The sequence below is a fragment of the Hesperophylax consimilis genome, chromosome 3, assembly GCF_061612785.1.
Source record: "Hesperophylax consimilis isolate HC1 chromosome 3, BYU_Hcon_1.0, whole genome shotgun sequence".
Lineage (NCBI taxonomy): Eukaryota > Metazoa > Arthropoda > Insecta > Trichoptera > Limnephilidae > Hesperophylax > Hesperophylax consimilis.
The window spans coordinates 42,683,250-42,700,819 of NC_142838.1; the positions used below are offsets into that span (position 1 = coordinate 42,683,250).

Below are 17,570 nucleotides of genomic sequence, written 5' to 3' on the forward strand. Positions count from 1 at the left end.
TATGTAGTTTCTCGGACTTTAATAAAATAATGTATTTAAATTAATATTTTGTTAATCTTAAGTTTGCGGCAAGATTTAAAGTTGGAACTTGATTTGCATTTTATGACATAAAATGGTGCCATGACACAATAATCTATGCATTTTAGGCAGGTACTAGTGTAGCGAATTTCTCATGACTTTTTTTAACTAGTCTAAAAACCTATTATATATTTATACAAAATAGGTTTTTAGGCAAGTTTTTATTTATTTATTAAACCCAACCTAAGAACCTATTTTATATTAAATAAATCAAAATGTTTTTTGGTAATTAGGTGTGATTAGCGAATCTAATGATGGGTTCTTTCGGAGAATTTGAACAATTCATCAAATTTCAACGTTCATTTTCGGGTTCTGTGAAAGTCCTATTTAAGTTCTGTTATTTTATCATTATAGGCTAGTTGCTTGACAGATATGAAATAAAAACAGAACTTGAAAAAATCTTTCATAGAACTTGAAAATGAAAGTTGAAATTTGATGAATTGTTCAAATTCTCCGAAACAAACCATCCTAAATCTCTAATAGTAACAGCCTTACTTAAAAAAACGTGGTGTAAATATTACGCGGCGCGTAAGGTCAGAACAGTGAAAAAAATTGACTTATTACCATGGCGTTTGTTTGGTTAAAATGGTCCTAAACCAGACACCATGTCGGCTTTATAACACCAACGTTGAACGGGCGTGTAAGAATCAAAAGACAGTAAATCTTTACCGTAATTTTTTTATCACTTTGAACTATTAGCAACCAAATACCACACATAATATATTATTTACCGCTGAACAGCGTTGCCCATAGTAGAGAAAGGTCAAATTGTTAAGGGTCAACTGTCAACAGGATCAACTTGTTAGGGTCACATAAAAAATATATATTTAAAAGAAATTTCCCGCTTTTTTCGGTAAGAACTTAGAACAAATTAAAGATCGATTTGTTTTTGAAGTGAAACTTCTTTACGCGCGTTATGCATTTCGAGGACCGGAGTAAAACCGACTCATGACCGTCACGAAAAACGGAGATCATTTCGCTATAGGAGCCTAGCTAATATTATATACCTAGTTTAGGTCACTCTCCAAACTCAGCTTCGCGGTCTAGAGGCAGAGCGCCCGACTGTCGTCGTGAAGAACCGAGGTTCGATCCCCGCTTTAAATAATTTTTTTTTTCTTTTTGTGATTTTTTTAATACGAGGAAAAGTGATAAAATGCTCTCGTGCTGCGACTTTGTCAGGCATACATATAAGAAAATATCTACATTTTTTTAAATATATTTTTTTTAAATTACATAAATTTGTTAATTTTAACCGATAGTCTCCCGAAATGTCTAAATCCATTTAGTGAGACTCTAGACCGGCAGGTGTTCACTCGAGTAATTGGCTAGAATTAACGGTCGGTACCTATATGATATTTTGGTCGAAATATAGCTTACAAATCGAGCCGGTAGAGTCGCTCGGTATTTTAATTAATTATTTTTATTATCATTAAAATTACTAATCAAGGCCGATAACGAGACTAATTATTCTCGCAGACGTGCGTGACAAGTTTTTTTAGTAAAAAACACACCCATTATTAATTAATATACGGACAAATAAACGGAAATATTTTTAAAAACGACAGATATGACTTCACACTGCCGATATATCTTCTATTCGACCCTATATAAAGCGTTAACGAGACGTTATGTGATATTATTCATTTGCCGTGTTTGAAAACGAAAATTTACACGTTAAAAGTCAATTGAGGAGTACACGTTATACGCGGTTCTCGTCGCGCGAGATACCTCTCCTCGTGGTCTAGAGGCGGAGCGTTCGACACTCGTTATCACATGCTACTTATAAATATGTCAATATTAGGAATCTATTTAAACGTTCATTTGTTAACAACACGCCTATAAATAAATTTATGCTTTTTAAAACTATAATGTACAGCATTCTGAATAATAATAATATGAAATGAAAAGAGAGAGAGAAGAATACTAAAAGTTTCACTTCCGTCGTGCGTAGGCTTGCCACACACTGTATTTTTATTGTAAGTTTCCCTCAAGGTTCTTGGGTTCCCTGATTTAATTCAAACTATTTTTTTGTGTAGGCAACACCGGAGAACATCAGAGAGCTGAAGTATGCCTTAGAAAGCAGCCCGGAGACCAGCAATGATGCCAACTTCACGGCAGCGCTCACCACGGCTTTTGAAATTCTACACAAGGTGAAAAAAAATTTTATTGCAACTTATTTGTACTATTTTTGATCGTGAATCGAATTTTTCTAAACTATGCAACGGATTTTTATAGTGTGTTCAGTATTATTTAGAGATTTCGGTAAAGGTTACGAATTCCGCTTCACTCTTAATACGCAATAGTTCACTTTCAAATAAATAGATTTAGCTTTATTAATTCAAAACATGATTTATTATGTCGGGGGAGACGGAAATATACGCACTTTTAATTTTAATTTCGTTTATTAAGTCACTTACGCGATATGTCACACGAGATTTCAAAGAAACAAAATAATTTGACATTTACCGGAAATACCACAACTAGTTATTTACCTAGCCAGTGCGCGGGTTAGGTACAGTACCTACCTACGAACTAATTCAGTTAAAGAAAATAAAATCTTGAAAATATTAAATTAATATATATAACCTAACCTAATCTAACTGTGATTTTCTATAGCAAAAAAATGCCCCTTTAATAACGCCTGCTCGCGTCCCCTTTAGAGTTATATCCCAGTTTTCAAATAGTATGTGGGCTACGCTAGGTTTGTAAAGACTTGTTTGTGATTTAATTCTAATACCTATTTTCCATGTTCTAACCTAACCTAACCTAAACTACCTAAATGTAATACGTTTAATCACATTTTATTCTATTTGTTTGTTATTCGGGTTATTTTATTTAATTATATGTTGATTATTTGTTATAAATAATACATTGACTTACATTATTAATATGGATTAATTATACACGATGATATTATTTATTTTATATGGCAATACTAATTTTTTTTTGGTTGGCAGCAGTGTCTATGAAATACTTTGTAGGTATGAATTACGATATTATGAATATAATCCAACTCTTGATATGAACATAGTCGCTTTCGGCGGCGCCGCATACTAATTGACATATCGCGTAAGTGACTAAATAAACGAAATTAAAATTAAAAGTGCGTATATTTCCGTCTCCCCCGACATAATAAATCATGTTTGGAATTAATAAAGCTAAATAAATTTATTTGAAAGTGAAATATTGTGTATTAAGAGTGAAGCGGAATAGGAGAAAATTAATGGTAAAGGTTACGAATTCCGCTTCACGGTAAATACGCAATATTTCACTTTAAAATAAATGGATTTAGCTTTATTAATTCAAAAAATGATTTATTATGTCGGGGGAGACGGAAATATACGCACTTTTAATTTTAATTTCGTTTATTAAGTCACTTACGCGATATGTCACACGAGATTTCAAAGAAACAAAATAATGTGACATTGTATTCCTGATACAACTAGTTATTTACCTAGCCAGTGCGCGGGTTAGGTACAGTACCTACCTACGAACTAATTCAGTTAAAGAAAATAAAATCTTGAAAATATTAAATGAATATATATAACCTAACCTAATCTAACTGTGATTTTCTATAGCAAAAAATGCCCCTTTAATAACGCCTGCTCGCGTCCCCTTTAGAGTTACATCCCAGTTTTCAAATAGTATGTGGGCTACGCTAGGTTTGTATAGACTTGTTTGTGATTTAATTCTAATACCTATTTTCCATGTTCTAACCTAACCGAACCTAAACTACCTAAACGGAATACGTTTAATCACATTTTATTCTATTTGTTTGTTATTCGGGTTATTTAATTTAATTATATGTTGATTATTTGTTATAAATAATACATTGACTTACATATTAATATGGATTAATTATACACGATGATATTATTTACTTTATATGGCAATACTAATTTTTTTTTGGTTGGCAGCAGTGTCTATGAAATATTTTGTAGGTATGATACGATATTATGAATATAATCCAACTCTTGATATGAATATAGTCGCTTTCGGCGGCGCCGCATACTAATTGACATATCGCGTAAGTGACTTAATAAACGAAATTAAAATTAAAAGTGCGCATTTTTCCGTCTCCCCCGACATAATAAATCATTTTTTGAATTAATAAAGCTAAATCCATTTATCTGAAAGTGAAATATTGCGTATTAAGAGTGAGGCGGAATAGGGGAAAATTAATCACGATTATAATGAATGCGTGAATTGCGGTTTAAGGCGATGGGTCGAGACAGTCCTGCCAAAGAAGATTTCAAAATGTATCCCTCAACCGGTGTCGCCCAATCATTTGAAATCATAACCTCAAAAACGTCGGTTGAGACATTAACGGAGACGGAAAAATTCAATTATTTTTACACCTCGGTACACTGCAAAAAAACTGCTACTGATGAATGCTAACATTTTAAAAAGTGATCCTCAATTAAAAGCGATTAAATTTAAGAATACGAGTAAAAACTGTCTCGAATTTGGTTCACTGGTTCACTTAATCCAGTATGATTTATGATCCAGTACACAAAATTCATTAACCCACTGACACCATAAATCAACTTCTATAGATTGATAACTTCGGGCTTTTTGTAAGAAAAAAATTTGTCCTAAAAAACCATAGATATTCTAATATATAGACAGTAATTCTCATTCGGAGCCTGCTTATTATACAGGGTTTTCCAATAAGAGGTGTTATTTTGAATAGCCTGCTATTTCGGTAGATGTTACTTTTGAAGCCGTCATTTTTTGACATTTGACAAGTAGAAACTACGCCATTAATAAAAATGGAACGATACACGCTTCAACAATGCATTGAAATTAATTCACCTGAGTGAATCAAATGCAAATCATCTTGAGTGATGAGGCCCATTTCCACCTCGGTGGCTTCGTCAACAAGCAAAATTGTCGCATCTGGGACTCGGAAAACCCAAGAGTTATTGTTGAAAAGCCTCTATCCTCAACGTGTGACTGTTTGGTGCGGTTTATGGTCCGGCGGAGTCATTTGACCTTACTTTTTCGAAAATGAGGCTGGAGCAACAGTTTCGGTGAATGGATTGCGCTATCGAGAGATGATTAATGATTTTTTTATGGCCGAAATTGGATGGTATTGATTTGGACAACGTTTACTTTCAACAAGATGGCGCTACGTACCACACAAGCAACGAAACCATTGATATTTTACGATTGAATATCAAAATAACAACTCTTATTGGAAAATCCTCTACTATACACCAATGAAAAACTTTTAAAGTTTATTCCATAGATTTTCAGAGCTTTTCATTGGTGGATATAGTTAGGCAAACATATGACGTCACAATATTTCTGATCGGAGTTATACCCCTGACTGACACATCATAGATTTGGTTCATTTTGACAGGCCTTTAAAAATTTTTACCACCTAATTTAAAATTATATTGATATTTAAGTCAGTATTGATTGTTAAAAATGAACTGGAGTTCCTTATTCAACCAACATGGTATATTTTTATGACTCGTACAACTAACCACGATATATCAAGTGTTTGGGCCATGTAAGTGCTCCCTCTGAGTATAATGGACTCGCCCAACACGTGACCCGCTCGGCTCAAGGACAGCGCGCCGAGGACGGCTGGAAATTTCGTCGGCGGGAAAACACAAAAGTTGGGATGACGTTTATTTGAAATTTATCGAATATTCCATCCGGTGATTAAGTGAAATGAATTTCGGATAAGGATATAATAATGTTTAGGTACTATTGTTTTGTTGTTAGTATTATTTACCTTCAAGTTAGTTTATTTTCAGTTATATAATCGGACATTCTGCGTTTTTGGAAGAATGTTTAAAATGAAAAAGCACAGCAAGAATTATAAGAACGTATCAAACGCTACACAACCGGGAGGGGGGGGGTGGACCCCCTGGACTCTCCACCTGTACCCCCCGCCACCGCAGTAATTATAATGTTATTAATTGTGTTTCAAATGTAATAGAAGTATCCCGATTAGCGTTGGAATAAACAAACTGTAATTACCAAAGTTTATAAGGTCCCTGTGGTTGAACCCCCGTCACATTTGACATTGTCATCAAATCGGCAATCATCTCCATTTAGAATTTTAAAACATTTATAAATATTATAACCGTCACCGTTAACCATTGATTCTCGGTCTGTCAGAGTTTGATCAAGTATTTCATTAGATTTATTAATAAAACTAATAGTTATGTGAACAGTAGTCTTCGCTTCCATAAAAGTATGTTTCTTATTTAATAAATCATAACCAAAATTTCCCCAAAAAATCGTAAGATTTGTAAGTAGGTACTTAAATACCTACCCTCCTCAATACAAACCGTGAATTTTATGTAAAAAAATATTTAAATAAGGAATTATACAATTTTTCAAAGACACGTCACTATCTCAACAATTCTTTTTTTTAATTTTCTTCGGGTAGGTTGGTAAGGAAATAGTGAAAAAATGCAAAAGTTCAAATAAAAACGACCATTTCACATTTGAAAAAAAAAATTTTACTGAACTAAAGTCAAAGATAGCCATTTAGTCAAAGTAAGGCCCGAGCATGGGCCCGAGTGAAGCGAATAAAAAAAATTAAAAAATAACTTGGCCACACTCAGTCAATAAAACCTTTGATTATTGCAGTACAACCGCACGGGCCAGGGCTGCCAATGCAACCAGGCGACCATGCTGATAGCGGGGGGCGCCACGGGCGAGCACCGGGACGTGTTCCGCGCGCACAACTGGCCGCACATGCCCGTGCGCGTCTTCACCTACCTGGCGGGCAGCGACGCGCCCGGCGCCGTGCACATGCAGTGGATAGCGTGCGCCAATAAAGGTAACCAACCCTACATTTACCTCGCTGCTAGGGTTGCCAAAAATCAGGATATTTTAATAATTTATTTTTTCTACTTTTATTGGAACAACTTTTTAAGGTTATAACCATCAATGTAATTTATCATTGAAGGAGAAGATAATACTAAGAAATCTAAACGAGACATGAAACAGAACAAGACACAGAAAAATAAAAAGGTAACGGTCTCAACTGGGAATCGAACCAAGGATTTCTGTTTTACCGGGACAACGCCTCTAACCACTCGGCCATTCAAAAATAATACTTTTGATTTATTTTACTAAAATATAACAGAATAAATTCTGTCTAATTAACCATCCCAACGAACGATTTCAGATGTGCTAATTGGTAACTTTACATTAGAAATGCTTAAAGATTGCCGTCTATAATATATTCATTGTTTTTAAGAACGAGAAAAATAGGGTTGTTTTTGGGTTGTTTTGTTATTTTGCATAAAAACAGATTTATTGAAACAATATATGTAACGTATCTTTTAAAAAATTTTTTCATATATATGTGCCTACATTTTAATTTTTAACTTCTCTATAACTATCCCGTTTTAAGGTTACTAATTTTATGAAATAATAAATAAATAAATAACATTAACAATATATAGAGAGAACAATATTGTTACATTAATGTTTCTTATAAATATTTAAACAGCTCTAACGCAAATTCATCGAATATTAATAGTGGATTATTTCTGAGGCTACCTCTTTCTTTAGCCAACGTTTATATCCGATAATATGATATCACATCTGTCCTGATTGTATGCAGGAAGAGCTGGTGACTGCCATACTTCATTTGGAGGTTTGTAGATATTAAATACAGCGAGTTTTCAAACTTAAATTTCCAATGTGATATCCATCAGTGATTTTTCGGGTGATATTCTGCAACTCCGGCTTGATGTAGGTTGCAAGCCCATGTTTTGGGTGTCCCCGCACTGCCGCTAGGAGGTAGCTGGAAATATCCAAGCGTGATGAGTCGTTTTCTACGAAATATGTCTCCTGGAGTAGCAAAATATTGATGTTTCTGTCAGTGAGTATTTTGAAAAGGAAATCAACCTTTGATCGAGAGGTTCCCCCAATATTCAGAGACAATATTTTTAATTGTTCACCGATATTTATCGATTCCCTAAATAGCGGGGCCTTAAATAGCATAGTTTGCAATTGGAGACCCACTTAATTTGGTATCGGCTTCTCTCGCTGCACTACCTACACGCGCGGTAACAATAACGTGCCGGTGGAATCCCGAACAGCGCGGCGAACACTGTAATGCTGTCCGGAACGTTGGCTAAAGAAGGAAGGAAGCGCAATTCGGCATAATACCCCAAAAATAAACAACTATAATACTTTTGGCTTATATAAATATTGTTGTTTTCAAAACAAACCAATTGGCACACCAAACGTTTGATCGTTGCGAAGTTGCTTCAATTTTTTTTAATAAGTATGGATAAATTGTATTTTGCGCTGTGTTCACGTTCTTGAAATGACGATATTCCGAGATCAGAAACTGAATTTAAGATCTTTAACTTATAAGCTGTAGAAAGCGCCATTAAATGCTATTTATTGTAAAAATTCCAATGTATTTTGAATGTGTGTTGTATAGGTTTCTACGCCCGCATCAATAACCACGAGGAGATCAAGGACAAGGTGTTCCACTTCGTATACGTGATGGCCAGGCCCATGGTCATGTACCAGGCGGATCACCCCATCCAGTGGAGCCCGGCCTACATTGGCGGCAGGGTAAGCGATAATCATTCACATTGACATTGTTAAAAAAATCAATGTCAAATGGAACTTTGAACTTTGAACTTAAATTTTAAATTCACGTTTTACTTTTATACCTTAATAATGATTGCTAAATTACGCTTGAATAGTCTGTTTTATTATGCACCATTCATTTTTTACGTGAACATTCTTGCTGATGAGTTATTATTATTTGTTACTTATCAATTTTTCGACCATACAGCATTTTCAAAAATCCGGACAGCTTTTTCAATACAAATCAAAAATCCGGTCAGCTTTTTGCATAATTTAAGTTTAAAAAATTCGGACACACTTTTGTGTATTTGGCTTTGGTACGGAAAAATGAAAAATAATTTAAATAAAGCTTTTTCTTTTTCATTGAAAAATTTATAATCGGTTGATACTCATTAATATTTCTGTTTTTAATATCTATTGACAATTATTTGTGATGGAATTCCGTTAAAATGATTTATCAAAACAATTCAAAACTTATTAGCCACTATTTGTATTTTTGACCGTTACCGGTTTCGGCTATCACGGCCATCTTCAGACTGGTACATTTTTTCTTAAACTGTGGTATATATACGCAATTTTTCGGGAAAATCCAGGGAGTTAACAATTATTTTATTTTATTTATATTAGTTTAAATCAGGATATATTACTGAATAATATAGTTCAAACAAAATTATTGTTCACTTTTATATTCGAAGTATCCATTTTACGTGTAAGGTTACTGTATCGGACAGCAGAAGCTTATTACCTTAAATGTTATAATAAGAAATAATTTATCTGTCCTGGCACATTTCCTCGATCACGATCTTTGTACGATTCTTATCACTGTACACGTGCCATACTGCCCTTGCAAGGTTGAATTACTCCCACGACAAAACCGTGGGACCTTAGTAATCAAAATTAGTTTCAGAGATAAGAATAACTAACCGTATTAACACGTGCAGACACTGCACTTTCAGCCCAATAAATTGAGAAGTAACCGGCGCAATCAGTCATTGTAAATGGTTTATTTATGCAGTCAGTTGTCCGAAGACATTCGTGAAGTCTGTGTCATAAATAAACCACTCACTAGATTAATAACTTCGGGCTTTGTGTATGAAACAAATTGGTCCTAAAAAAACATAGATATGCCAATATATAGACAGTAAAATTCTCATTCGGAGCCTACTTATTATCCTATACACCAATGAAAAAATTTGAAAGTTTATTCCATAGACTTTTAGAGTTTTTCATTGGTGGTTATAGTTAGGCAATGATATGACGTCACAATATTTCGGTTCAAATTTTCGATCGGAGTTATACCCCCCTGGTCTGTTTCTTTAGCAAATCCTTACCAATTTACAGTCGATGTCACTGGCGTCCAGCATAATTACAATCAACAAAATATCCTTGAAATGGAAAAAAAAAAGTTGATTTTTTCATCGAATTTTTGAATGGAGATGTAAAAAATTATTTTAATTTTTCTGTTACTACCGGATTCTGCAAAATTGTCATCAACTGTGAACTGACAAAACTAAATAATAAGCTGCAAAGTTATTGCTTTCCCGTGAGTAACCGCCGGCCACAATACGTCAAGCACGTGTATAACATACACACAGATACACAGACACACAAGTACCAAGAGCTTATGGCTTCCCCGCTTAGTGCGGTTGACTCCACAGTATGGAGATTTCACCACATTAATGCTGTACCTAATATTAAACCGGAGACTTGTGGGAAATGCCGCCATTTCTTTGTTAGTGCTGCCTCCCATCGTTACATTCCTGAACTAATAATATCACGGTACACTATTTAATACTAGTAGTTAGTAGTTCTGTGAGCATTAGACATCGCTTACAAAATGGAACATTTCTTATTTTAATAAATCAAAAACAAATTCGTAAGTAGGTACTAAAATTCCTACCGACTTAATTATTAACCATATATTTAATGTGACATTTTTAAAATGTCAAATAACATATTATACATTTTTTTCTAAAGAAACGTCACTATCTTAATGTCAATTCTTTTTTCTAGAATTTATTCTCGCAGGAAGGTACCATAACATTGAAAAATGCGACTTATAACAGGACGTCGCTACGCTCAGTCAATGAAAGTTATTTTATGGACACTTGATTTTTTTATGATATTCGTAAATACCTAACGATGCATCGTGATAAGTCAAGTTACTCAAAATTCAAAATTACTCGTTTGAACGCAGGTGAGGTATAATTTAGAAATATATGTGATATATGGTATTTTAACGCGTAAATTTGACAATGAACCAAGTAGCAGACGGTTCAAAGAGAAAGCAGTCAAATAAATTAGGTTTGGCAACGACAGTACCGCCTTTTTTACAAGTCTTTAGTGTTGCCAAAAAAGTATTGCATTCGCAGAAAGTATTTAATACCAATACATTAAATTTAATTCGGGTAGGAACTCTAGCCACTGATGTCTACCTTTGGAATCACATTTCAAAGCATTTTTCTATCTGTTGTACATATTTCTGAGTGTTGCATCTTTTAAATAATATTTGTGTTGGCGCACGGCCTTCTTTTTAAATCTTTTAAAGATGGCGGCGGTTGGCGCCTTTATCAGAATGTACATTTAGCGGGATTGAAACTATTTAGGATCCCTGTTTTCGTATTCAAACCGTCAAAGTGAGTGACGCCTGACGGTCTGAATACAAAATAATTTCTCTGTTGGAATCCAAAATATGTTTTCATTATTCCTAAAGGCATTTTAATAGTAATGTATTGCGTTTTGATGTTACAGGGGGGAGGGCTAGCGGACGACGATCAAGGTCAGCTAATGACCTCTGTCACGACACCAATCTTCGATAGAAGAAACCACACGGTAAGAACTACCTTATAATATATAATTATTTTAGTATCTTCATCCCTTCAAGATCAAAAAAAAAAATACAGATTTATTTTCAAGATCACACGTAAAATTATACATCCACAATAAGCCACTAGCATCACATTCGTATTTATTTTTTAGTTAGGAATTCTAACACATTATATTTTTTATTATTTTGTATCGTATTTGTAGAAAACATGATGATTTTTTTAAATTTTCAATCAACAAGATCGGACCATTTTTATGAACCAGAAGGACCGGATATAAATATTCATGGATGCGAAAAAAAATTGGTGGCCAACAATCAGTTGAAATTTTTTTATTGTTAGCTTGTTACTAAGTCAGACTTAAGTCAAACGCTTCAGCTTCTGATTCAGAAGCCGCAGAAACGTACGAACTTATACGAATAATATCTGCCATAATTCTGACTGCATTAATGTTGTTTTTTATTGTTTAAGGCGTAGGGTCAGAGATCGTAAAAATAACTAAAGATATTGTAAAGTTTCTTTGTGCAAAAATACTTATGCCATAGGAAAAGAATTTTTCGTTGCGCCGAGAAGGTGTTGTCATGGTGACTATCTTGGCATTGCCAATATAGTCACCATGAAAGAATCCATTACCGGCAAATTGTCAGACGAACCCAAACCAAATCATAGGATAACTTTATTATTTAGTAAAAAAAATGTGAATTAAAAAAATATGTCAAACGTCAAATGGAAAACGTAAAAATCAAGGTTTGGATCAGTATATTTAAAGAAAAATCAGTTTATAATTTGATAAAAATATTTTGAAGAAAATCGTAGACCAAACATTTGTATATAGTGACATCACGAGCTAAAAAAACGGATTTGTTTATTTTATTATTAAAAACTGTACATTTCTATTTTTTTAGTGACATTTTCGAAATCTTAGTATAAAGATTTTTTGCAGTTATTATAAAATGCATGCAAGTATCCTAATTATACAACCTACCACTTGACTATAATAATACAGAGATGTGATGTCTAGTGAAATTTCTCTGGATCTATGGGAGAAAAATATTTTTATGGGGAAAGGGTAAAAGCACAAAAATCTAGGGAAATTGTGCTGAAGTCTAATTCTGAGGAAATTTAAAATTTTCTCGGGAAAATTTTTAGAAATTTTCAGGACACGAAAATATTGTAGAGAATTAATTATTTTAAAATATTTTGGCCATTCTGAAATCTAGGGAAATAAAAAAGTATCGGGCATTCCTTCACTGCTATAATATTGTGTATTCTAACAATATTTTCGTGACGTATTTAACACTTGATAATATTTATCATTGTGAGCGTGCTATATTCTCGTGGCTTGTCCTATTTCAGCACATTGCTCGCCATACATTTCCACTGGAAGTGTATGGCGAGCGATATGCTGAAATAGGACAAGCCATGATTTATTTATACGTCTAAAAAAATTATAATAATAAAATAAGAATGCTTCACTTTGTATCAAATGAATACTTATTAACTCACTGAAAACTCAATAAAATTTGACAGCTTGATGTTTAATGGGAGGATTTCACTTATCCATTCAAATGTATGATAAATATATATAACACGTAAATATTTATACGTATGCAAGAATCAAAAGATAAGTAATAAAGCTTACATTATTGTTTACAATATCGTTACTTTAATAATTGAAAATCATTCACGTTTGGCAAAGTTGACAAATAATTCCTCTAAGTAACCAATATTTTTTTCTTATCTTTTGAACTTGTTTTTTATAATTTATTCCTTATAAAAACTTAACTTTATATTTAATCTTACACTTTACACCATAAATTAGACTTTATACTTAACTTTATATTAAACCTTTACACTTTATCCCGTATATTATACTTTAAAGTTAATGCTGCATACTTTATACCTTGTGGTTTTTAACTATATTTTTATATTTATGTTAATGGCACATGTCATGCCGTTTGTATTTAAATAAATAAATGGTTTATTATTTTATTTCAGCAAAGAGAAGCTAACCTTCTCGGTGTTGTGGGTACAGATGTACCTATCGATCAGATAAAGAAGCTGGTTCCGCCGTACAAGGTAATCAATCAAAACTGAAAAAGAAAATTAAACAAGTTTGTGTAAAATGAGGATTCATGATCGATAATAACTTTTGTATTGTTTTAGCTCGGAGCAAACGGCTATTCGTTCATAATCAACAACAACGGGCACGTATTATACCATCCTGATTTAAGGCCTCTGGTAAGCAAAACATTCTATATCTTATTTTTAATTAAATTAAAATATCTTCAATTATTATTTACAACATTTTTAGGCTACCATTTGTTTGTGATTAAATTTTATCGATATTTTCACTTGACGATGTCATAAATGACTAATTTTCACTTGACGGTGTCATGAATGACTAATTTTCACTTGACAATGTCATAAATCACTAATTTTCACTTGACGATGCCATAAATTACAAATTTTCACTTTACAATTTCATAAATTACTAATTTTCATTTTCTTTTATTTCAGTATAACAATGAAGAGGTAAGTCAAATAAAAGAATTTTGTCGAATTATACAAAAAATCATTCAACTTTTTTTCATTGAAATTAATCATTCTTTCACACTATAATAATTATATTACATTAAATTAAACAAGAAACCATAAATCATTTTGGGTAAACCACTAATTTATTGACATATTAATTATATTTTTATGAAGAAACTGTCCAAACATTTCAATTATTTTGATTAAATAGTGAATTTGCGATTATGGAAAAAGATATATTTCTGTTTGTCGTTCACCTATATTCAACAACAGCCTGATTATGTCTTTCCAAAATAACTTTCTGAATATAAAAACAATAGATATTATTGCACATTCCTTTAAGAGGAAGCTATAAACAAAAAGGTGTATATTCTCGGTATGCCTTATTACGTCACGAATATAGTTAATATGCATTAAAATCGCTTGGCAAACGGAGTCAAGAAACGCTCGATTTCAAGCGCAAAAGTGGTTTTTATTTATTTTGTAAACAATTTTATAAGAACGCAAAAAAGTTAATCAAAGGAAACTGTCAGAGATAATCTTATCCATAATATTATATTTTTTAAACGTTGTTTCATTTATGCTTGCATACATTTCTATTATTAATAAATACATTTTTTAGTAGTTTACATTTATATTTTACATTAAGTTAATAAAAAAAATTATTTAAATTCTACGCAAGGGAAACGATAGTAAAAGTTTCAATTTATCTAAAGCATATTTTTTGGTATTGATAATGTAAACTAATTCGTTAAAAAGATTAATCTTGAATCACTATTTAACATTAAGCTTCGCCTTAACAATATATTAAATAATTTGTTAATCCGTAGTACACGGAGACCTTGAGGCCCCTCTACAGTAGTGTTGACATCACAGAGATGGAACTATCCGAGCAAGAGGCCACTCCGAGAGAAAATCACTCACTTCTGCTCGATGTAAGTAACCACCTTCAATCAATTTTATTTATTTATTTAGTAGATGCTCTAAACATAGATATGCATTCTTCGTATTTATGTGTATAAAAAAATGTTGGTAAGATAGCCGACTTCCACTTCAAAAAGGAAATTTTCTTTGAAAAAACACTTGATGTCAACTTACACGGAGAAAAGTCACTGAAAAATAAATATAGCTAATTTATTAAGAATCTCTTATAAATTAGCAATATTTCGAATATATGTATATATAATTAGCAATATTATATATTTCGAATAGCAAATTATTACTAATCCACTAATAAACTTTTAATAAAATTCCAATGTATTGTCACTATGTCGGAACACGTGTTCATTTAATCCTAACATTTTCGTATTTCGTCATTATATATTATCAATACGGACGCATGTGTTTGAACACGTCTTTCAATATTAACACGAATTTACTAAAAGTTTACTAGAAAGCGGCCTGCCATCCCGTTTTAACCGGGTTTCCAATAAGCAGTGTCTTCGGTTTCTGTCGATTCCTTACAGCTACCGACGACATAAATGGGACGACGGGCTTATTATAAGAAACGGTTTTTTTTCTTCCGATCTTGATTTGAAAAGGCATTCTGGCAGTGCTAACTCACTAATGTGTGCAGACTAATTTACTTGGATAAGTGGGTAGAGCAATAAAACAAAATCATGTTTATGATAGAGTTTAAATTTAAATTTTTAGTTTTAACATAGAGTTTGTCACTTTATGCATTTGAACACAAAAATAGGTCTAGCCAAAATCTGTTTTTATTTTAATTAAATTCATTTAAAGCGTTTCATTAAATGTTTTATCACAAAGTAAATAATTTGCAAAACACAACATTTGGCATTTTATTCGATTTGGCTCCTGAACATAGGCAATTTACGTAGCACCTAAAAATCTGAGAAAAATAGTCGCTTTTTAAATTCGAATAGCCTTACTAATAAACGTATTTTAAATTTTACAATATGGTAAACGGTTGTTTATCAATTATATAAAATTTTTTAAAAAATATTGAAGACAATATTAGCAATTCCTAAACGAATATTTGAAACAGCAAAATCAGAAAAAGATACGGTCACATCTAGAACTGGAACACAGAACCCTTGCCTTGCCTTGCCCCGCTCTGCCAACTGAGCTAATGAGGCCCTATCTCATTCGGTCATATTTAACTGTATCATACTTCGAATAAGAACTACCGACATTGCCTTCATTTTTCTCACCGCACATGTTTATTGGCTGCTATCTTTATGTATGATTGCAAGATTCAACTCGATCTGCTCACGGGAACTACGTGTAAACTGTCTCCGCCTTTACTTCAATAAACAATTACTGGTTATTATATTTTTTCCAGCTGTAAACAACCAACTTTATTTTTGTAGGAAAGGCTTTGTTATTGCTAAATTTCCCACTAGATGGCGTCGAGACATATTATATCTACATTTGTTTGTGAAATATTTCAACATTAGTTTATCATTATAAAAATAATCTTATTAAGGTTAAACGCAACGCTCGTTGTATTCTACGTGTTCACAGATGGCGTTAATTAATTAATTTTGTTTAAATACGCTTTTGCAAGGTATTGCTTTACAGTATTAAGACAAATTATTTGTTTGCGCCCTCATATACGCAATATGAATATGAATAAATAGTTTTGTCCATATAAAAACTCAATTCTATCGAGAAAGGCATACAAATACAATATTGGATTGTATCATCGGTAAAATATTGTATTTGTGTGCCTTTCTCGAAAGAATTAAGTCTTTAAACGAACAAAACTATTGATTCATATTCATATTGCGTATATAAGGGCGCAAACAAATGATTTGTCTTAATATTGTAAAGCAATACCTTGCAAAAGCGTATTTAAACAAAATGAATTAATTAACGCCATCTGTGAACATGTAGAATACAAAGAGCGTTGCGTTTAACCTTAAATTCTGGCGTTCAATTTTTTATTTATTTATTTTTTTAATAATATAATATTGATTACATTTTATGATTTTGACTGTCCAACTAGGAAGGATTCCCGTTTCAGGACAGTCAAATTTACAGGTTTCAAGTTATCCTAGACCTAGACGAATACAGGATTTAAGACTACCTAAAATAAGTATGTTAAAACGAAGATACATAAAAAGATACATAAAAAAGATACATAGAGGCATTCGTGATTTCAAATTACATTTTTAGTATCATTTCGGAATGTAATTTAATTTTATAATTTCAATTTGATGTCATTGTTTAGATTCCAAGTTATCGGTATGATTAAACCAATCATCCATTTATTTCAGTTGCGTAACGAGATGATAGAGCAGAAAGAGGGAGATACGGAAGTAGCCATCAAGGTGCATTACGAGGACATGAGACGGGTTTCCACGCGCAGACAAAGATATTTCTACGGACCCATAGAGGGCACCCCCTTCTCTTTGGCCGTGGTGCTCCCGGACGGATACGGCATGTACGAACTTTTGGCAGAACAGGAGCTACGCCATAGTCCCATCAATGGTAAATAACATTTACACTTGCTTACTTTTTTAATATATGGAAACTCATTTTAATGGAAGTTGAAATAGATCACTGTTTCAGTAGGGTTAA

General features: G+C 32.7%; 1 protein-coding gene across 1 annotated transcript in view; it reads left to right on the forward strand.

The window, feature by feature from the left end:
- Nucleotides 1-17,570, forward strand: part of stol (voltage-dependent calcium channel subunit stolid) — a 239,983-nt gene that overhangs the window by 202,838 nt on the left and 19,575 nt on the right. Inside the window, exons 8-16 of the mRNA XM_089650724.1 lie at nucleotides 2,115-2,228; nucleotides 6,691-6,883; nucleotides 8,507-8,643; nucleotides 11,413-11,493; nucleotides 13,485-13,565; nucleotides 13,653-13,727; nucleotides 14,007-14,021; nucleotides 14,855-14,959; nucleotides 17,267-17,480. Of these exons, the coding sequence (XP_089506850.1) occupies nucleotides 2,115-2,228; nucleotides 6,691-6,883; nucleotides 8,507-8,643; nucleotides 11,413-11,493; nucleotides 13,485-13,565; nucleotides 13,653-13,727; nucleotides 14,007-14,021; nucleotides 14,855-14,959; nucleotides 17,267-17,480 (1,015 nt within the window). The remainder of the gene's footprint in view (nucleotides 1-2,114; nucleotides 2,229-6,690; nucleotides 6,884-8,506; nucleotides 8,644-11,412; nucleotides 11,494-13,484; nucleotides 13,566-13,652; nucleotides 13,728-14,006; nucleotides 14,022-14,854; nucleotides 14,960-17,266; nucleotides 17,481-17,570) is intronic.